This window comes from Alligator mississippiensis, chromosome 15 (assembly GCF_030867095.1).
Source record: "Alligator mississippiensis isolate rAllMis1 chromosome 15, rAllMis1, whole genome shotgun sequence".
Lineage (NCBI taxonomy): Eukaryota > Metazoa > Chordata > Crocodylia > Alligatoridae > Alligator > Alligator mississippiensis.
Genome location: NC_081838.1, coordinates 6,554,911 through 6,576,189, shown reverse-complemented (window position 1 = coordinate 6,576,189; position 21,279 = coordinate 6,554,911). Strand labels below are relative to the sequence as shown.

The following is a 21,279-nucleotide window of genomic DNA, read 5'->3' as shown; positions in this document are numbered from 1 at the left end:
TTGGACCCCAGCTCTCAGCCCCAGGGCTGTTACCTCGTTGAGCAGAAAGACGCTGGAGTTGGAGAGAGACATGCAGGGTGTGCGGGGAGCCGGTGCCGAGTGCCTCCGTGCCCAATCTGGCTTCACGTCAGCCCAGCCCAGCCCAGCTCGGCGCAGGGGCAGGAAGCCCAGCCCACACGCTCCCGCGGGATGGCGCACGGGACAGCGCACGAGCATTTCATGGGGCGGCGCACGAATGCCCCCAGCCCCCGATGCTGGGCCCAACACCCAGCACCCCAGGGTCCTGTATGGCTCAGGCTCCAGGCCCTCTCCTGGGAGGGGGCTGCCTGGACCCCCCCAGCTGGACTGCAGCTCTGGGCTGGACGTGGGCCACGTGTGGTGCTGCTGGCGCATTGCCGAGTCCTTCTGGGCTGGAAGGAGCCCCTAGTGCTCCCCGCATGCCGGTGAGCGCTGGCCGCCAACACCGGAGATGGCCCTCAGAGATTGTGGTTTTGCACCATGAAAACTTCAATCATCAAATAGTCCCCATGCCGGTGAGGCCTTCTTGCCCCGGCATGGCCCCGATTTCCCAGGCCCCAGCCCGCCACAGTGCTCTGGGGTCACGAGGTCAATGCCAGGCCCTTTTTGGCCTGGGCTGGCCCAGGAGCTGGCAGTGGCACATCCAAGCCCCAAAGCAAAGCCCTTTGGGGTTGGGCCCTGCCTGGGGGAGCCACGACCCGGCCACGGAGCCAGGCCCGGGCCCAGCTGCCATCCCGCAGCCCCTGCCCTGCTGGCATCTCTCCAAGGTGCTGATTGGAGCTTCCCTTGGGTCAGGGTCAGGGTCAGGGACTCAGCAGCCAGCTGCCCCCCCCAGCCCAGGAGCCCCGGGTGGCTCAGCTGGGGCAGGGTAGGCTGAACGGGCCGCACAGCAGCTCTTGCCATGCATGTCTGGGCCCCACTTCCAGCCCCCCCCAGGGCCATGCTGCACCCCAGAAACAGCTGCACCCAGCGACGGCTCCGGCCTGCCTGTGCCCCCCAAAAGGGACCCGCTTTGGGCCGCCCCCACCCCCAGCAGCGCGGGCCGTGCTTCTCCGCACTCCTTCTGCTGTATCGACCCGGGTGCCAGGCGGGCGGGAGGTGGGGGGGCCTGCCATTATCTGTTGTGCAGTAGATGCATAAATGCGAGCCGGGCCCAGGCAGCGCCGCTAATGGATGTGCCGGGCCAAGGCCAGCGCATGCCCCCGGGACACGCCAGCATCTTCGGTTTCTCCAAGAGGAGATGGAGGCGTGGGGGGAGGTGGGGGTGGGGGGCTGGGCTCAGCTCCTGTTGCCCAGGGCTTCTGCCCCCACTCCTTCCAGCCTGCTCTCTGAGGCAGGGAGTGGGGGGGTGTGAAGCGGCCAAAGACAGGGGGGCTGGGAGCCAGTCCTACTCCGGGAGGGGCTGGGGGCTGGTATCTGAGCAGGCGGGCTCTGACTCCTGGGTTCAAAGAGCTGGTGGGGGCGGGGGGGGCATGACTCCTAGATCCCATCCTAGCCATGGGGTGGTGGTAAGTTGCTTCACTTCCCTGTGCCTCAGTTTCCCTGGGGGGTCATGAGTCTCAGTTTCCCCTGGGGGGCCCAGCTGAGCCCACCCTGCCTGGCCGCAGGTTGCCCTGGCCACTGTCTTGGACTCCACATGGCTCAGACCAGGCTGGGCTGAGCAGCACTGGTGACCCAAGCCCCCCGGCCCGAGCTGCAGATGGAGAGCTCAGCATTTCTGGGCGCGTGCCCTGACGCAGTGCTGCTCTATACAGAGCTGCCCCGAGCCTCTTGCTGACGCCAGGCGCAGGACCCCTTGGCTCCACTGGCCATGGGAGAGCAGGGCCCAGGGCCCAGCACAGGGGGGTCTGAGGGCCAGGACTCCTGCCCTCATCCCTGGGCAGGACTCAGCACCCCTCCTGCTAGCTGGAGCCTGCACCCCATATGGGGGCACTGTGCGGCCCCGAAGGAGGGCATCATGCATGCGTGAGTGAGCGAGTGAGCCTGCAGCCATGAATTATTGAGCAGCCCAGGCTGCTGCCAGGCGCCTCTGCAGAGCCACCGTCCCCCGGCACCGGGGATGCTCCCCCGCTCGGCCCAGCCTGGAGAGCACTGCGTGGGGAAGGGGGGGGCTGGGTCCCGGGTGCACAGCTAGGCGGGATCAGCTGGGCAGTGGTGGCAAGGGGGCGCTAATGAGGCAGGGCTGGGCTGGGCTGGGCTGGGAATGCAGGGGGGCTGGCTGGGGCAGTCAGCTCCACCTGGGAGGTTGTTATGGGTGGGGTGGGGGAGCTGGGGGAGCAGGGAGGTGGGAATGGGGCACAGGAGCCAATGCAGGGGGAAAAGGGGCACTGGTGTTTGCACCCCCTGGCAACAGCCAGCCTGGGCAGGGTCTGGGGGCAGATGGGATGGGCAGTGAAAGGAGGGCTGGGACAGACCCTCCTGCAGGGGGGTGCTAGGGGCAGGGGTGGTGCTGCTACGGGGTCTGAGCCACGGCGCCGCTCCAGGGTGCTGAGGCTCCAGCTCCACTGGGGCAGAAGGGGGTGGCTCTGGTGTGGTTGGGTGCAAGGGAGAGGCACCGGCTGGCATGATCCCGGTGTGGTACGAGTGCTTCACCGCATCCCCAACACGCATGCTTGTGCACGTGCACGCACACGCATGTGTGGCCTGGTCTGGCCTGGGCACCAACGCACCATGAGACGCTGGCCATGGACAGAGGGGGACATGGTGGGTCATGTAGGCACATGCGCAGATCCAGGGCAGCCAAAGCTCATAGCCTCGTGGGGGAGCCAGGACCCCTGACACCCCTGGCACCCAGGACCACCTTGCCAGGGATGACTGCCGGAGACAGCGCCACACAGGTATGGCCCGGGTGCCCTTCATGCCCTGAGTGCCCAGACTGCGGGGGACAGGAGTGAAGCTGTCAGCTCCCATGGTCCTGGACCCAAGTGTCAGGGCAGCTGAATGTGAGGCTGGGTTTCAGGGCCAGCTTCACTGCCCCCGCAGGCCAGCCCCCTCCTGCCTCCCACCGGGGGGCTGGAAACCTGTGGGCAGAGATGCCTCTAGGTCCCAGGACTCTGACAGGGGAACAGACATGGAGCTCAGGGATCTGGCTTTGCGGGGGCTGCAGGCTGAGGTCCCTGGTGGGGGGCTTGGGGGCTAGGCCAGGGGAGGGGGATGCAGGACCAACCAAGACCCTCCTTCCCCTTCCCAGGCATGGAGCTGGATGGGGCTGGGGGCTCAGTGCCTGGCTGGGGTGGCCATGGCCTCGGGCAGTGGGTCACTGTTGGGGGTGTGAGGACAGCAGCTGGGCCCAAGGGGTGGAGGGGCACTTTGCAGCTGCCAGCACCCCAGGGGTGGTGGTGGGGGGGAGGCATAGGTAGGGACAGAGCCTGGCATGAGCACGTGTGTACAGGCCCATCCCATGTATGCAGTGTGGGGTGGCTGTGGGTGCCCCTGGGGGGGATGTGCACACATCACGTGTGCACAGTTGGTGCCCTGGGCATGGGCGTGTCTGTGCCAGGCAGGGGTGCACAGTTACAGGGCGCACACATGTGGCAATGCATGTGCCACTTGCATGCCAGCCTTGCATGGGATCCCCAGTGCTGGCAGGGGCTCCCTTCATACCCCAGGTCCATCCAGTGGCTTGGGCTGGCCCCTGGGGCTCCAGGCCCTGCTGCACCAGCCCGGGTCCCTGGGCCGTGGCAGTGGCTGTGGCAGTGGCATGGAGATGCCACCAGAGGGCAGGGGAGGCCCTGCAATACACAGCCCCTGGGCCCTGGTGCTACAGCCCTCTCCCCGCTAGCCCCACCCCAAGCCCTGGGAGGATCAGTGACCTGGCCTGGGGTGAGGGGCCAGTCCCTGCTGCAGAGTGAGGCAGAGCCCAGGAGCCTGGGCTTCTCACCTGCCCCCAGCTCCAGCACCCTCCTGGCAGCACCTTCCCTGCAAGGGGCACGGGTCTATCCCCCACGGCTGCCCCTGGGGCTCCAGCATCTGCGCCAGGGCCCCGATACCTGCCCCCAGGACCCCGGTACCTGCCCCCGGGGCTCCGGCACCTCCCCTCCCCCCATGGCAGTGGCACCTCCTCTCTTTATTTGCGGGTGAACTTCCACCCCGTTACCAGGGCGACTCTGTTTACAGCATAATTCGGATCAATCGAATCTCAGGCAGAGCCGTCACCAGGCAACTGGAAGCCTGATGGAGCTGGGTGCTGATAACCAGCCTGCACTGGGGGGGCAGTCCTGGCTGCCCAGCTCTGCCCCCTCCTCTGCAGACAGCTCTGCCGGGAGAGGGGCTGCACTGGCCCGTCCTGGGGCTCGGACCAGCCTGGCAGGGCCGGGTGGGCATGGGAGCAAGCAGGGCCTGGCACCAAGTGGGTGCTGGGTGGGGCCAGGCTGGGTGCAGTGGGGTCAGAAACTGCCCCATAGGTCTGGGCACCTTCCTGGCACTTCGTGGCACTGTGGCTATGCCACTGCTTCCTCTTCTGCAACCTGTAGGCCAGGGAGGTTTCCCAGCCCCTAGCTGCAGGGTGAGAGCGCCGCCAGACCGCAGGGCCCTTGGGTTCTCTCACTTCCCATTTGCTGCCTCAGTTTACCTGGTCCTCCCAGAGGGGTGATGACTGCCCTGGGGGCTTTTCAGGGGGTTAATGAACGCTGAGTGCTCTGAGATGAACGGGCCCTTGTCATAATTAATCCCAGGGCGCTTTACCCACTTGGCTCGCTGCGAGCGCTGCCTTGTCTAGGTATCACCTCACCAGGCCCCTGCCTCTGGCCTCCAATGCTGCAGTGGACGGGAAGGGGGGGGTGGGGGGTATGGGGCTGCAGGTCAGAGGGGCTGTGAGTCCCTGGGACCCCAGGGGTGTCAAGGGCCTTTGGACCCTCTCTGCTTTTACTCCCCCCTCCTGCAGGAGGCCCCTCCCCTGCAGGTCCAAAGTGCCCCAGGACCTGGGGCATTGCTATGGGGAAGGGCCAGGGGGGCAGCCAAAAGCAGACCTCAGGGCCTGTGGTGCTTATGCCCTCTCGTAGCTGAGAACAGAAGCCAGAAGTGTGGGTCTCTGGGCCCCTGCTCTACCCCTTGGACCCCTGACCCTCTCCCCAAAGGGGGCAGTCCCCTCTCGAGGGGCAGCGAGGGCTCCACGTAGAAACGATGCAGCAAACCGAGCAGCTGAGTGCAGGTCAAGGCATCTGGTGCCTGCTTTCTGGGGGGAAGGTGAACGAACAGCTGTGGCCCCTCCAGTGAAGTCAGGCGGGCTCCCAGCATGTCCAGACCGAGCTCAGGACTCCATGCTGATGCCTCGGTGCTCTGCTCTGGGTGGCGGGTGCTGCCTGGATCGGGACCACCCCAGAGGCCTGGGGCCCTGCGAATGGGCCTCCAGGGTGGTCCTGATCCAGGCTTGCAGGGCCCTGGGGAGATGATGGGTCAGAGGAGTCTGGAGGCTGCTCTTTTCCCTTTCCTGCCGCCTCCCTGAAGGGTTAAGGTTCCCACGTGGTGCTGTGCCCGGATCCAGGCAGCGCCTGCTGCAACGGGAGTCGAGGGGGAAGGGGAAGGAATAGAGGCCGAGGAGGGCGCCTGGGAGCTGGGGCTTGTGGGATCCGGACCCCCCTGCAGCCTCCTTGCCCGACGGAGCTGCCTCTGGCAGGGGGTTCTCGCCTGTCCCTGGGCCTGCCTGGCACCGCGGGCAAACCCTGGAGCGGCCTAGCAGGGACCTCCCCTCCCGGGAGCTGCCAGGATTCGTTGGTAATTAATCATTAAGCCTGTCTCCCTGAGGCCTGGGCTCTGGGAGGGGATGCCGCACAGGCCCTGCTGCTCGGGGACCAGCTGGAGTGGTAGCACGGGGCAGGGGCAGACCCTGGCTGCCCCATGTCTCCCTGCAAAGGCCTGGGCTGGAGTGAAGAGGTCGTGGCCCGGAAGCCGAGGGCTCTTGAGGCCCCTGCACCAGCCTGAGGGGGGAGCTGTGGGGACCCTCGCCTCCCGTGTCCCGGGGTCCTGGGGTCAGGCAGGGCTCCTGCATGGGGCAGAGGAGTGTCACGGTGGTGGGCGAGAGAACCAGCCCTGGGCCCTGAGCTGGAGTGGGCATGGGAGTGTCAGCCCCCGGGTGTCGGGCGATGAGACTCCCGCCCTTTGTCCCCACCCCCAACACCCCCCAGACATGCACACGGCCCCTTCCCCTGGCACCGGGGGGGGGAATCAAAGCCTCCTTGTGCCTGTGTGTGTCTGCATGCATGTGCAAGTATGTGTGTGTATGCATGTGTGTGCATGAGTGCCTGTCTGTGTATGAAAGTACGTGTACATGTGCATGTGCAGGCATGTGTATGCACATGTATGTGCATGCACGTCTGTGCGTGCATGTGTGTGTATGTGCCAGTGTGTGTACGCATGTGTGTGTACACATGTGTGTGCGTGTGTTCAGGCACATGCATGCGTGTGAGCGCGCGTGCCTGTGCGTGCAGGTGCGTGTATGCATGTGCATATAGGTGCGTGCATGCATACATGTGCCTGTGTGCTTATGTCTGTGTGGGCATGCGGATGTGCGTGTGCGCAGGTAGGCGTGCGCATGCAGGTATGTGCACGCGTGTGTCTCTGTGCCCGCGTGTGCCCGCCGCCTCTCCCTGCCGTCCCGCGGGGGTGGGCGCTGCGGGCGCGCGTGTGCGTGTGCCCGAGGCCGCTCCGGCCCCGCGTGCGAGTGTGAGTGTGAGTGCGCGCGTGTGCGCCCGGCCCCCGCCCGCGCCGCAGCCCGCAGCCCGCCGCCCGCACCGCGCGCAACAGGCGGCCGGGAGGGGCCGGGCCGGGCCGGGCCGGGCTGCGGGTCCCGCACAAAGGCGGTGCGGGGCGGGGGCCTTTAAGGCGGGGCGGAGCGGGGCGGGCCGGGCCGGGCCGAGGGCGTTTTCCCGGGGCGGCGGGGACGGGGACAGGGCGGCCCGGCCGGCGGGTGCGAGGCAGCGATGGGGCGCGGGGCGCGGAGCCCGGGCAGCGAGTAGCCGCGGGGCCGGGCCGGGCTGCGGGCTGCGGGCTGCGGGCGGGGCGCTGCGGGCTCCGGCGGCGGCGGCGGCGGCAGCCGAGGGCCGGGCGGTGAGTGCGGGGCCGGAGGCGGGGATCCGGGACCCGGGCGGGGTGCTGTCCCCGGGGCGCGGGTGCTGAGCCGGGGCGGCGCAGGGGCTCCGGCGCCCGGGGCGCAGGGAGCGGGTCCCGTGCCAGGCTGCGGTGCCCGGTGCCACGTCCCGGCCGGGTGCGGGGCTGCGGCCTGGCCCGGCGGGCAGTGCCGCCATGGCTCCCCGGACGCAGGGAAGGCCCGGAGGGAGGCCGGGATCGCACTTGGCACCCGCTCAAGACAAACAGAGCTGGGCAGGGACGAGGCCGGCGGGGGTGGGACCCCGGCCGCAAGAAAGGGCTGCCCTGCCCGCAGCCCCCACCCCGGGCCGGGGCGCACCGCCAGCCCCACTTGTGCTGGCGCTGAGCGCATGGTGCCCAGGGCAGGCCCTGCCTCTGAGCTTCCCCGGGGGTCAGAGTCCAGCATCGCTTCCCCCTGGGCAATTCAGAGCCTGGTGCCCGGGGACACCTCCCCCTGGGAGAGACGCAACCGCGCCTGGAGCCTGCTTGCAGGTGGGGTTTGGCCCTAATGCACTGGAGCAGCTCCCAGGGCAGTGGCAGGGGCTGGGGGCAGCTGTGGGAGTCCCAGAGGCGGACGGGGAGCCCCCATGGCGGGCATCCAGGCTGCAGGTCTCGCTGATGTGACACCCTCTGCTCTCCCTGTGCTCCAGGTGCCGGCCCCATGCCCAGCTGTCCGTGAGCAGAGGCCCTCCTGCTGGGATCCATGCCCGCTTGGAGCTCGTGGCACTGAGCAGCCAGCCAGGTGAGTGCCCCGGTGGCAGCAGGGGGAGCGGGGCCAGGTCAGGAGGTGACACTGCTCCCTCGGCCCTGCAGCATGTCGTGGTTCAGTGGCATCCTAGTGCCCAAGGTGGATGAACGGAAGACAGCATGGGGCGAGCGCAACGGGAAGAAGGGCAAGCGCCCGCGGACCACGCTCTGCGGCCCCCGCTACATGAGCTGCCTGCAGGACCCCGAGGCTGAGCGTGGCCCCCATGCCCGGGCTGGCCTGGGCCTGCGCTGCTCCTGGCAGGAGGACCACTATGGCAAGAAGGGGCCGGCTGGTGACCTGGGACTCAAAGCGGTGGACCTGGGCTTTGAGGACAGCGAGGCCAAAGGGGGTGTGAAGGCAGCAGAGGGTGGTGGGGCAGCACCGCGGCAGCCACCAGCGGACAAGGTCTGGCAGCGGCTGGCCCAGGTGTTTCGCTCCAAGCGCTTCCCATCGGCCAAGCTGGAGCGGCTGTACCAGCGCTACTTCTTCCAGATGAACCAGAGCAGCCTGACAGTGCTCATGGCCGTGCTGGTGCTGGTGTGCGGTGTGCTGCTGCTCTTCCACTGCCTGCCCGGCACCCCGCGCCCACCCTATGCCGCCGCGCTGGCCGTGGCCACTGCCCTCTTCCTGGCACTCATGGTGCTGTGTGCCCGCAGTGCCGTGCCACAGGACTACATGTGGGCTGTGAGCTATGTGGTGCTGGGTGCCCTGGCCGGGGTGCAGGTGCTGGCTGCACTCATGGCTGTGCCGCGCAGTGCTGCCGAGGGCATCTGGTGCAGTGTCTTCTTCATCTACATTGCCTACACGCTGCTGCCCGTGCGCATGAGGGCGGCCGTGCTGGCTGGCGCCCTGCTGTCCGCCCTGCACCTCGGTATCTCCTGGCACCTCAATGCTGCCGACCCCTTCCTCTGGAAGCAGGTAGGACGGGGCTGGGGACCAGGGTGTCCATGTGCCAGGCTGTCCAGCTCTAGCACAGGCCTCCACACTGTGTCACAGTGCCCAGCCTTGCCAGCACCCCATCCCCTGGAGGCAGGGCAGTGGGTGGGTGAGGCCTGGACTGTGCCCCCCATCCCTGGCTTGTCATGGGGACCCTGCCTTTTTGGGCTGATGCTGCCCCCCGCCCCTTCCAGCTGCTCTGAGAGGCTGCTCCTGTTCCTGGTTTCTGTGGCAGTGACCTTGTGGGACAACACAGGGGTCAAAGCCGCAGGGGTCTGGAGCGATGAAGCAGGCTCCCCTCAGCTGTGGGGCAGGGTCCTGGGGGCACTGGTGCAGGGGGTAGGGAGGGGGTAGTGGGAAGCCCCTTCCCTGCCAAACGTGGCCCCCCCAGATCTGGGCAGGCCCATTAGCTGCCATTGGGAGGTCCCAGTGCACCCAGTGCACCCCCTCAGAGCTGCAGGGACTGCAGCCACCTCGCCCCCATCCCTTCCCCCAGTCTGGGTGGGGGGTGGTAATTGGGGCTTCTGGTGCACAAAGCCCCTATTGTGGGTAGGGGTGTCGGCTGGGGGTGGGGGGGCAGACAAAGCCCTCATTGTGGGTGGGGAGGAAGTGGCTGGGGGGGGATGGGGGCAGGAAGCCAGGGCAGCAGGCAAAGCCAGGGTGACAGCCCCCCTCCACTGCCCAGTGCGGCCCAACCTCCAGGGTCCCCATGTTGGAGGGTAGGAACGGGGCCCTTCAGTCCCTGGGGGGGCTGGTGTGTCCCCATGAGCCTGCCATGCCCCCTCCCATGGTTCCCAGCCTGGTCACTCTGGGGTAGCACCGGGCTGGGTTACAGGGCAGGGGGCACCGCTCTGTAGGGCAGGGGAGCCCTAATCCCCCCCACTTCCCCGGGGCCCCAGAGCCACTGTGGGCTGGTGCGAAGCCTGCAGCCGGTCACGCTCTGTCCGGTTGGGGCGGATGCGATAGCGGGGGGGCGGGGACAGGGGTGCCGTCCTGGCATGGACCCTGTGCTGCAAGGCTATAAATAGTCCCAGCCGGGGCTGGGTGGGGGGTGGACCGCAGCCAGCCCATAGCCGCACTGCTAAATAGACGGCAGCTTCCCGCTGGGCCCCTCCGGCTTCCTCCACTTCCGATGGGGCTGGGTGCTCCTGCTCCAGGCGCCGCGTCCTGCCCTGGGAACATTGCCTGAAGGGGTGGAGATGGAACAGGGGGTTCCCTGTGCTCTGGTGATGGATGAGGAGCGTGAGGGGGGGATTTGGGCTGGGGGTCCAGGGCATGGTGATGCCTCCTGGGGCCCCCCAGCGATGCCCCTAGTGTCTGGATGTGGGGAAGAGGTGTCCATCTCCCTCTGAGGGCTCCAGGCTGATGAAGCCCCCGCCCCCTGCCCCAGCTCAGCGCCAACGTCCTCATCTTCCTCTGCACCAATGTGATTGGGGTCTGCACCCACTACCCTGCTGAAGTCTCACAGCGCCAGGCCTTCCAAGAGACACGCGGCTACATCCAGGCCCGGCTTCACCTCCAGCGGGAGAACCGGCAGCAGGTGGGTGCTGGGAGGACAGGGGGAGACATGGGGAATCGGGGTCCTCAGGTTGCCTGTGCTGGGTTCATGGGGTGCAGTGCACCCCACCTGCCCCCATGCCTGTGCTGGGGCCACAGGGTTAGTTCACCCCACCAGACCCAGTACCACAGCTTGGGGCAGTGGTGGGGCAAGGGCTAGGGTTAAGGTTAGGGTTAGGGACCCTGCAGTAGTGACTGGTGCGGTCTGGGGACAGGAGCGTCTCCTGCTGTCTGTGCTGCCCCAGCATGTGGCCATGGAGATGAAGGAGGACATCAACACCAAGAAGGAGGACATGATGTTCCACAAGATCTACATCCAGAAGCACGACAACGTCAGGTACCGGTTGGGCCCGGGGTCGGGGAACATGGGCTGGGAACAGCGTGGGGCAGGGGAGGTGGCAGAGCGTGGGGTGTGGGGAGCCCACCCCAGGGAGATGCTCAGGTTCCCTCTCGCCTACAGCATCCTGTTCGCGGACATCGAGGGCTTCACCAGCCTGGCATCACAGTGCACGGCCCAGGAGCTCGTGATGACACTGAATGAGCTCTTCGCTCGCTTTGACAAGCTGGCAGCTGTGAGTGCACGCGCGTGTGCAGGAGCAGGGGAGGCTGTGCACAGGGGGTAGGAGAGGGAAGTGCATTGGGGGCTGACCTCTGCCCCCCCTCCAGGAGAACCACTGCCTGCGGATCAAGATTCTGGGCGACTGCTACTACTGCGTGTCGGGGCTGCCGGAGGCGCGGGGCGACCATGCACACTGCTGCGTGGAGATGGGCGTTGACATGATCGAGGCCATCTCGTGAGTCGGGGAGCGGTGCCCCGGGCATGCATCCTCACACAGGGGTGCACTTGTGAGCCCCTTGCATGCGGGACAGGATGAGTGCATGCAGGTGTGTGCATGCACCCTTGCACAGGGGGAGCAGGCAGCTCTATCTGACACCTGGTGCCTATGTGTTCCTGCAGGCTGGTGCGCGAGGTGACGGGCGTGAATGTGAACATGCGCGTGGGCATCCACAGCGGGCGCGTGCACTGCGGCGTGCTGGGCCTGCGCAAGTGGCAGTTCGACGTCTGGTCCAATGATGTCACGCTGGCCAACCACATGGAGGCGGGGGGCAAGGCTGGGTGAGCGGGGGCGCGTGGCGGGAGCAATGGCTCTGGGGCTTGCAGGGCTCCCCAGGGTCAAGGGGCACTGCAGGGCCCACAGGACTCAGCCTGCCCCCCACACCCCAGGCGGATTCACATCACGGGGGCCACGCTGAAGTGCCTGAACGGGGACTACGAGGTGGAGCCGGGCCACGGTGGTGAGCGCAACACCTACCTCAAGGAGCACAACATCGAGACCTTCCTCATCGTGGGCTGCAGCCAGAAGCGCGTGGGTTTGGGGCCGGGGGTTGCTGGAGGGTACCAGGGGGTGGGGGGCTGAAGCTGCCGGGGCAGGGGCGGGGGCAGACAGGTATCCCCAGGGGCAGCTGTGCCCTGCAGCCCCCCATACTGCGGCCATGTCCCCCCGCAGAAGGAGGAGAAGGCAATCCTGGCCAAGCTGCAGCGGGCGCGGGCCAACTCAGTGGATGGACTGGCACCGCGCTGGGCGCCCGACCGCTCCTTCTCCCGGGCCAAGGACTCCAAGGCCTTCCGGCAGATGGTGAGCACGGGCCTGGAGCAGCCCTGGCCACTGGCTCCATCCCCCATCGGTGCTGTCAGCCCTGGTCCCCACGCCTTCCTGCTCCCCACAGCAGCATTGACTCCCCTTGCCGCGGGTGCCTTGCAGCCCCCAGTCACCCCAGCATGGTGTCACCCTGGGGATGCTGGTTGCCATGGTGCTAGGCCTGGGGGGCATCCCCTGTTGCCTTAGGATGGCTTGTTGCCCCCCAGCTGCTGTGGCCTGGTGTGTCGCCATGGCATTGGTTGCCGGTGAAGCCGGTTGCTGTGTCGGTACAGTGCCGGTTGCTCGGGTGCCGTGCAGTGCTGGCCGGATCTGCACCACTTGGGGCAGCCCCAGCCGGGGGTGGGGGTAGGTTGGTGTAATCCCCCTTCCACGTTGGGCTGGTCACTTGCCACGGCAGGGCCAGGCCAGCACCCTCCTGGGTGTAAATCCCCCACGTGGCTCCGTTCTGGACAGTCTTCATCCCTATCCCCTGGGCACCTCCCGGCTCCATGGCCTTCCTGGGCTCCCTCCCCCTGCCTCAGTTTCCCCTTCTGGTGCTGGCCTGCTGGAGGCTGGGCAGTGAGGGTAGGGTTTCCTGGCTGCCTGGGGTGGCAGCAACCCTGGGGAGGGGATAGGGGGTGGCTGGACCCCCCTGAATGCCTTTTCCCCCCCATCTCTGCAGGGCATCGATGACTCCAGCAAGGACAAGTAAGTGCTGTTCCCCCCAGCCTGAGCCGGACAAGCCCAGACCCGGCCCAGAGGCCGGGTAGGGGAGGGGTGGCAGGGCTGAGGCCCCCTGTCCTGCCCCCCCAGCCGCAGCGCGCAGGAGGCCCTGAACCCTGAGGACGAGGTGGACGAGTTCCTGGGCCGCGCCATCGATGCGCGCAGCATCGACCAGCTGCGCAAGGATCACGTCAAGCGCTTCCTGCTCACCTTCCAGACGCCTGAGCTGGAGAGGAAGGTATGTGCCCCCCCACCCAGCAGGATGCCCTCCCCTGCAGCTCGGTCCTGGCAGTGACCCCCACTGTCCCCACAGTACTCCAAGAAGGTGGATGACCGGTTCGGGGGCTATGTGGCCTGCACCCTGCTCGTCTTCTGCTTCATCTGCTTCATCCAGATCGTCATCTTCCCTCAGTGCGTAGCCGCCCCCTGCCCCGTGCCAAGTCCCAGCCCCCGGCTGCCCTGCGGGCTGCAGCCTGGGGGAGCTCACGGTGCCTGTCCCCCACAGCTCCCCCCTGATGCTTGGGGTCTACGTTTGCATCTTCGTCCTCCTGGCCAGCATCCTCTTCGTGTGCGCCGTTTACTCCTGCATTGGCGTGAGTACTGCCCTCACATGAGCGGGCATGAACTCATGTACTTGTGTACTGCCCTTGTGCGAGTGTCCATGCACCATATACTTGTGCATCGGCGTGAGCACTGCCCTTGTGTGAGCAGCTGTGAGCTTGTGTAGTCATGTGCTGCCCTCGTGCGAGTGGTTGTGCACCATGTGCTCATGCATTGGTGTGGGTACTGCCCTCGTGTGAGCGGGCGTGTGCTCGTGCAGCAGTAGGCTGCCGTCATGTGAATGACTGTGCACCACATGTTCTGCATTGGTGTGAGTATTACTCTCATGTGAGCATCCATGCACTGTGTGCTCATGTATTGGTGCAACTACCATCCTCATGTGAATGGCCGTGCACCATGTGCTTGTGCGTTGGCATGAGCACTACTCTTGTGTGTGCAGCCACGTGCTGTGTGCTCATGCACTGGTGCGCATACCGCCCTTGTGTGAGTGGCCGTGCACTGTGTGTTTGTGCGTTGGTGTGCGCACTGCCCCTGTGCAAGCAGGTGGGAATGGGTATGTCATGAACTGTGTGCCCCAGACTCCCCTGTGAGCAAAACGAGTCTCGCAATGTTTCCTCTGGGGCTGCACATGTGTGTGAGCCGGCGTGCACAGCTGCAGGGCCCCATTGCATGGGGCAGCTGGGATGGGGGGTTGGGGGAGGCCAGACGGTGCTGGGGTGGCCGTGCCCAGAGGATCCTCCCTGGCCCGCAGCTCTTCCCGGCGGCGCTGCAGCGGGTGTCCCGGAAGATCGTGCACTCCCGTGCTCACAGCACCGTCATCGGCGTCTTCACCGTCCTCCTCGTCTTCATCGCCGCCTGCGTCAACATGGTAGGGCCTGGGGCAGCGATGGGGAGGGGGCTGGGGCCCAGGGTGCTGCCCCCTCCCGGTGCCATGGTGACCCCCACCCCCTTTCCCGCAGTTTGCCTGCAGCCGTGTGCCCCTGCGAGACTGCGTCGCCCGTGACCTCAACATCACCCCTGTGGCCGTGGGGCCCTGCCAGCTTCGCACCCTCAACTACTCCTTGGCCTCTGATGCCCTGCCCTGCCATGGGGATGCCCCCCCTTGCAACTTCCCTGAGGTGAGGGGGCTGGGGTGGGATGAGAAGCCCCGGGGATGGGGGTCCTCGGGCCAGGGGGTCTCTGGGCTGCTCTGGGGGGTGCTGGCAGGCATGGGCAGAGCTAGGATTTTGGAGCGTGGGGTGCACGTAGTGTGGCATGTTGTCCTGTCTAGGTGCAGTGGAGATGACTGTAGGTTTGCAAAGAGTTTTAGATGATTTGTTTGGGACGGTTTGGACCGGGCTGATCCTGTCCCAGGCATGGGTTAGACTAGAGGTGGCATCTGGAGGTCCCGACCAGCGCCACAGCACTAGGACTCTGATATAACCTGATACATGTTCTTCATTAGATAAAAAGAAATGAGAAGCTTTCCTAACATTCCCGGGGCCTAGGGCTGTAGTAGTCATAGATTCATAGATGTTAGGGTTGGAAGGGACCTCAATAAATCATCGAGTCCGACCCCCTGCATAGGCAGGAAAGAGTGCTGGGTTCAGATGACCCCAGCTAGATGCCTATCTAACCTCCTCTTGAAGACCCCCAGAGTAGGGGAGAGCACCACCTCCCTTGGGAGCCCGTTCCAGACCTTGGCCACTTGAACTGTGAAGAAGTTCTTCCTAATGTCCAATCTAAATCTGCTCTCTGCTAGCTTGTGGCCATTATTTCTTGTAACCCCCGGGGGCGCCTTGGTGAGTAAAGCCTCACCAATTCCCTTTTGTGCCCCCGTGATGAACTTATAGGCAGCCACAAGGTCGCCTCTCAACCTTCTCTTGTGGAGGCTGAAGAGGTCCAGGTGCCCCAATCTCTCCTCGTAGGGCTTGGTCTGCAGGCCCTTAACCATACGAGTGGCCCTTCTCTGGACACTCTCCAGGTTATCCGCATCCTTCTTGAAGTGTGGTGCCCAGAATTGCACGCAGTACTCCAACTGCGGTCTGACCAGCGCCCGATAGAGGGGAAGTATCACCTCCTTGGATCTGTTCGTCATGCATCTGCTGATGCACGATAAATTGCCATTAGCTTTCCTGATGGCTTCGTCACACTGCCGGCTCATGTTCGTCTTGGAGTCCACTAGGACTCCGAGATCCCTCTCCACTTCTGTTCCACCAAGCCAGTCATTCCCTAGGCAGTAGGTGTGCTGGACATTTCTCCTCCCTAGGTGCAGCACTTTGCATTTCTCCTTGTTGAACTGCATTCAGTTGTTTTCTGCCCATTTGTCCAACCTGTCCAGGTCTGCTTGTAGTTATTCCCTGCCCTCCGGTGTGTCCCCCCAGCTTTGTGTCATCCACAAACTTAGACAGAGTACATTTGACTCCCTCGTCCAAGTCACTGATGAAGATATTGAAGAGTATCGGTCCAAGGACCGAGCCCTGTGGGACCCCACTGCCCACACCCTTCCAGGTCGAGACCGACCCATCCACCACGACTCTCTGGGTGCGACCCTCCAGCCAATTCACCACCCACCGGACTGTGTAGTCATCCAAGTCGCAGCCTCTTAACTTGTTCACCAGTATGGGGTGGGATACCGTATCGAAAGCCTTCCTGAAGTCCAAGTAAACGATGTCAACCCCTCCTCCTGTGTCCAGGTGTTTCGTAACCTGGTCATAAAAAGAGACTAGATTAGTCAGGCATGATCTGCCTGCTACGAATCCGTGCTGGTTTCCCCTCAGCATAATTTGTCCTGCCGGGCTCTCGCATATGTGAGCCTTGATAATTTTTTCAAAGACTTTGCCAAGGATGGAGGTGAGACTGACTGGCCTATAGTTGCCCGGGTCCTCCTTCCTCCCCTTCTTGAAAATGGGGACCACATTGGCCCTTTTCCAGTCCTCCGGGACCTGGCCCGTGCGCCACGAGCATTCGAATATTCCCGCCAGTGGCTCTGCAATGACGTCGGCCAGTGCCTTCAGCACCCTTGGATGGAGCCCATCCGGGCCTGCCGACTTAAAGGCATCCAGTTCTTCCAAGTGACTCTGCACCATCTCAGGGTCTACACATGGCAGTCTGGCGCCTTGCTGCTGCCTCTCTACAACCCCAGTGAGAGACTTGTCGTGTCCCTCGCTTAGGAACACTGAGGCAAAGAACTCGTTGAGGAGTTCAGCCTTGTCCCCCCTGTCCGGCACCAATTGTTTCTGCCCATTTAGCAGGGGTCCTATTCCTCCCTGGGCCTTCCTTTTACTCCCTATATATCTAAAAAACAAGTTCTTGTTGTCCTTTACTTGGGATGCCATCCTCAGCTCCATGGTAGCTTTGGCCTGTCTAGCTGCCTCCCTACAAGGGCGAGCAGAGGAGGTACATTCGTCTTTGGTGATCTCTCCCCGTTTCCACTTTTTATATGCCCCCCTTTTTGCCCGTAGGCTGCTCTGGATTTCTCTGGTCAGCCAAGGAAGCCTCTTGGCCCCTTTCTCCCTTTTTCCCCGCATCGGGATCGTCTCCCTCTGTGCCCGAAGGATCATTTCCTTAAGGCACAGCCACCCATCCTGGGTTCCCATCTCTTCAAAACTCTTACTCTGCAGTGCGTCCTGGACTAATCGCCTGAGTTCCTTGAAATCAGCTTTCCTAAAGCCTAGCACTTTCACCCTACTAGTTACCTTACCCACTCGACGTCTTATGGCGAATTCTGTTATTTGGTGATCACTGTCCCCCAGGTGACCACCGATCTATAGGTCTCCTACCATGTCCGTGCAAGTGCAGAGCAAAAGCAAACATCGCTTCATTGGCACATGGGTTACCTGGCTAGGGGAGCACGTTATGGAGGAGAAACATGCCAGATTTGGCACAAAATGATGAAGAGCTACCGGCGCTCCCATCCTGTCAGCTGCTTTCGGACTCGTTGGGGGCAGCATGAGTTTTGCAGGAGAGAGGGGTGGGAGGGGAGACCAGGGGGTGACCATGGCCCCGGTCTCAGGCTGCATTGGGGGCAATGCTGGATCTTGGGGGCCTCTGCCCTGATGGTGCCCCCTGCTCCTCTCTAGTACTTCAACTACAGCATCGTGCTGAGCCTGCTGGCCTGCTCCGTGTTCCTGCAGATCAGCAGCATTGGGAAGCTGGGGCTCATGTTGGCCCTCGCCAGCCTCTACCTGGTGCTGGTGGAGGGACCGGCAGCTGCCCTCTTCGACAACTCCGACCTGCTGGTCGTGGCCAATGCCTTGTGAGTGCCCCCGGGACCCTCCGCCCAGTGCCAGCGCAGCTCGGGGTGGGAGCAGGGGTTTGGGGAGCTGCACTGTAACCGCTGACTCTTCCCTGCCAGGCCAGTCTACAATGCCACCCAGGGAGGCTCTGGATGGTGAGTGGGGAGCTGCGTGTGGGGGGAGCGTGAGGGTGTCAACTGGGCAGGATCATGCCCCATGGGTCCCTGGTCTCACATCCGTGTGCCCTCAGCCTGGCAGAGGGGAAGGTGGCACTGAAGTACGTGACGCCTGTGATCCTGGCGGTCTTTGCGCTGGCATTGTACCTCCATGCGCAGCAGGTCGAGTCCACCGCCCGCCTCGACTTCCTCTGGAAGCTGCAGGTAGGAGGACACAGAGGCATCTGTGCATGCACACGCATGCATGGAGGGGTGTGCATGAAAGGGTGCAAATGGGCTGTGCATGCCCAGGCTGTTGGTGGGGGTTGGAGGGGCCTGTGGCCCCAGCCCCTGATGCCGGCTCCATGCAGGCCACGGGGGAGAAGGAGGAGATGGAGGAGCTGCAGGCCTACAACCGGCGGCTGCTGCACAACATCCTGCCCAAGGACGTGGCAGCGCACTTCCTAGCGCGAGAGCGGCGCAACGATGAGCTCTACTACCAGTCGTGCGAGTGCGTGGCCGTCATGTTCGCCTCCATCAGCAACTTCTCGGAGTTCTACGTGGAGCTGGAGGCCAACAACGAGGGCGTGGAGTGCCTGCGCCTGCTCAACGAGATCATCGCCGACTTCGATGAGGTGCCCAGGGTCGCAGGGGGGAATGGGCAGGACCCATTATGCATCGCATGGCAGGACCTTGGGGCCAGGTGCCCAGTGGCCACCTGCCCTGCAGCTTTGTGAGGTGCAGAATGTCTGTGGCTGAAGCAACAGGGAGAGGAGGCACGTGGCATGGGGCCCTCGTGCATTGCACAGCATGACTCAGTTCACGTGGTTTTTGCAGTACACAAAGCACCCTGAGCAGCCCTGGCACATCTGTGGCTGGAGCACCAGTGGCAAGGGGGTGTGGCATGGGGCCCTCGTGCATCACATGGTGGGATCCTGCAGCTCGCATGTGGTTTTTGTGGGTGAGGGGGAGTGTGGCACGGGACCCCTCGTGCATTGCACGACAGGACCCCACAGCTCACATGGTTCTCATGGTGTGCAAAACATCCTGTCCATGGCTGAAGCCCTAAGGCTGGGGGGTGGGCCAGGGCCCTGGGGCCAGAGCAGGCTCCTCAGGGAGGGTCCCACCGGGCTTGTCCCAGCTGCCACTGCCCTGCAGATCATCAGTGAGCAGCAGTACCGGCAACTAGAGAAGATCAAGACCATCGGCAGCACCTACATGGCGGCGTCAGGCCTCAATGACACGACATACGACCGTGAGGGCCGGAGCCACATCACGGCGCTGGCCGACTATGCCATGCGGCTCATGGAGCAGATGAAGTACATCAACGAGCACTCCTTCAACAACTTCCAGATGAAGATTGGTGAGGGAGGGGCCTCGGTGTCGCTCGCCTGCCCAGCCTTACAGTGGCTGTGGCACATGCATGTGTGTGTGGCAGTCAGGGGAGGTGGCTTGCACTCAAGGGAGGGCAGGCTTCTGACACACGTGCATGTGCGTGCTTGTACACATGGGATTGCCGGGATGCGGGGTTTTGGGGGGCAAGAGCGCTGATGCCCTGTGCCTGCAGGACTGAACATCGGGCCAGTGGTGGCAGGTGTGATTGGGGCACGCAAGCCGCAGTATGACATCTGGGGCAACACTGTGAACGTCTCCAGCCGCATGGACAGCACGGGGGTGCCTGACCGCATCCAGGTGAGGCTGCAGCCTGGCAGGCGGGGGGTGCTGCACCCCAGGTGGGTACCCATGATGCTCCCCCTGGGCACGGGACTCTGCTCACTGATGCTCCCCCCAACACTGCAGGTGACGACTGACCTGTACCAGGTGCTGGTGGCCAAGGGGTACCAGCTGGAGTGCCGCGGGGTCATCAAGGTCAAGGGCAAGGGCGAGATGACCACCTACTTCCTGAATGCTGGCCCTGGCAGGAGTTAGCAGCTGGGGCCCAGGCCTGCTGTGGACGCTTGCCGGCGTCTCCTGAATGGCTCTGGAGTTAGGCAAAGAACTCTAAAGGGAATCAGACCCCCCACTTCCGGTCCCCCATTTTGGCCTGCCCGCCCCCTGCCCCCCCAGCAATCCTGCAGGGAAGGGGGATCCGCGGCACTGAAGGAGCATTTTTACAGTGGACCTTTTATTTATTTATTTCCCGGCGGAGCCAGCACGGGGTTGGGAGGGAGGGGGAATCGGGCTCCCCCCAACCCTGGATGCTCTTGCTCCTGCTTGGAATAAACCAAAGACAGGCGGGCGTCCCAGCCCCGCAGCTCGGGGGAGGGGGTCCCTGGCTCCTTCCATCTGCCGGCTTTGTGCACCGCTGGACTTTGCACCAGCTCCTGAAGCCGGTGCTGGGGGGGTGCAAGGGGGAGGGGAGGTTCCCATGGTCACTCGGCCCCTGCTGCCTGCCCCAGCATCTCACTGTGAAGTTTGTACCGTACAGCTGGGGGGGAGGGGGGCAGGGGGAAACGGTTCTTATTTGCCAAAATTGCACCCGTGGCCGGCACAGCAGGCATCCCCGGGTGGGCCCGGGAGGCCTTCAGTGCTTTGCCAGCTGGAGGGTTGCACTTGCCAAAGAGGGCTTGGGGAGTGGCTGCAGGGCAGCGGGGTGGGATTGGGGGGCGGTATGTCCTGCCCCAGCCTGGGGGGGCACCCTTAGCCATGGCCCCACCCCCGCCTGGACCTGGGGCACTGGGTGCCCCTTTCCTGCAGTCAGCTCCCGGAGGGCCGGGCCCCCCACCCCGTGCCCGGAGCTGACCATGTGCCAAACCCAAGTGCCGCGGGCCCGGTGCTGCCCCCGCCCCATGTGCCTGATGTTTGGGGGGGGCTCGACCCCCCCACTCCAGCTCAGCCAGGCCCTGCTTATCTCAGTAACCCTGTGCGGCCTCACTCTGCCCCCCCCCAACGCTGCTGTCCTGTACCACGGTACGACCGCGGGGGCCCAAATCAGAGCGGGGCAACAGAAGAGGGAATTCCCACCCCCAGCTCTGACTCTGTGTGGGGACAGCTGGCCCTGAGGACTCACTCGGGGCTCTGCCTGTGCAAGGATGCCAGCCCCCACCCACCCAGTGCATGGTGTGTGGCACACTCTGCCCCTCTGGGCAGAGATTTCTCACCCTCCTCTGCACTGAATGCAGCACTTGGGGGGTGGGGGGCTGCAAACCCTGCCCCTGGGTATGGGGCAGGGGGTGGCAGCCAGGGGGCCCCAGTTGTCTCCAGGCCCTTGGGGCTGGGCAGGCATAGGGGAACCCAGCAATGCTGCCCGGGTGCTGGAGCCGCAGAGAGGACACTCAGCCTGTCCCCATCCATCGCCTGTTTTAAATGCAAAAAATGAAGTGATTTCTCTGTTTCTTTTTACATGGGGGGGAGGGGGGGCTGCAGCTTGTGTCTTGGGGGCTTTAAGCTGACGCTGGCACTGGGCAAGCTCTGGCCATAGCCACGAAGTGAGGGCTGGGGTCCCCCCCCCCCCCGGGGCTCCCACAGCACAGGGGGTGGGGGATCCAGGCCAAAGCCCCGGTAGCGTGGTGGGTGGGGGGGGAGGGTGGAAACCTGTTGGACGATGCAGATTCCAGGTACTTTTTTTTCTCCCCTTTTGTGTGTACATATAAATTATATATAAAACTCACTTTCTACAACCCCCGTGCCTGGCGCCCTGT

General features: G+C 64.4%; 1 protein-coding gene across 4 annotated transcripts; it reads left to right on the top strand.

Annotated features, from left to right (window-relative positions):
- Positions 1–5,534: 5,534 nt before the first annotated feature.
- On the top strand, positions 5,535–21,258 carry ADCY6 (adenylate cyclase 6). Of its 4 annotated transcripts, none has more exons than XM_059719395.1 (23): positions 5,535–5,730; positions 7,752–7,843; positions 7,915–8,767; positions 10,176–10,325; positions 10,558–10,679; positions 10,803–10,914; positions 11,009–11,136; positions 11,301–11,459; positions 11,568–11,709; positions 11,851–11,979; positions 12,665–12,690; positions 12,796–12,943; positions 13,019–13,116; positions 13,211–13,298; positions 14,018–14,134; positions 14,226–14,384; positions 17,328–17,503; positions 17,603–17,638; positions 17,734–17,863; positions 18,010–18,273; positions 18,797–19,001; positions 19,206–19,330; positions 19,439–21,258. In XM_059719395.1, the coding sequence occupies exons 3-23, from the start codon at positions 7,916–7,918 to the stop codon at positions 19,565–19,567; spliced, it is 3,495 nt and encodes a 1,164-aa protein (XP_059575378.1). In that variant the 5' UTR covers positions 5,535–5,730; positions 7,752–7,843; position 7,915; the 3' UTR covers positions 19,568–21,258. The 4 variants fall into 4 exon arrangements, with proteins under 4 accessions (XP_059575378.1, XP_059575375.1, XP_059575377.1 ...); XM_059719392.1 differs by lacking the exon at positions 5,535–5,730 and adding an exon at positions 6,659–6,678; XM_059719394.1 differs by lacking the exon at positions 5,535–5,730 and adding an exon at positions 6,890–7,062.
- Positions 21,259–21,279: the final 21 nt, after the last annotated feature.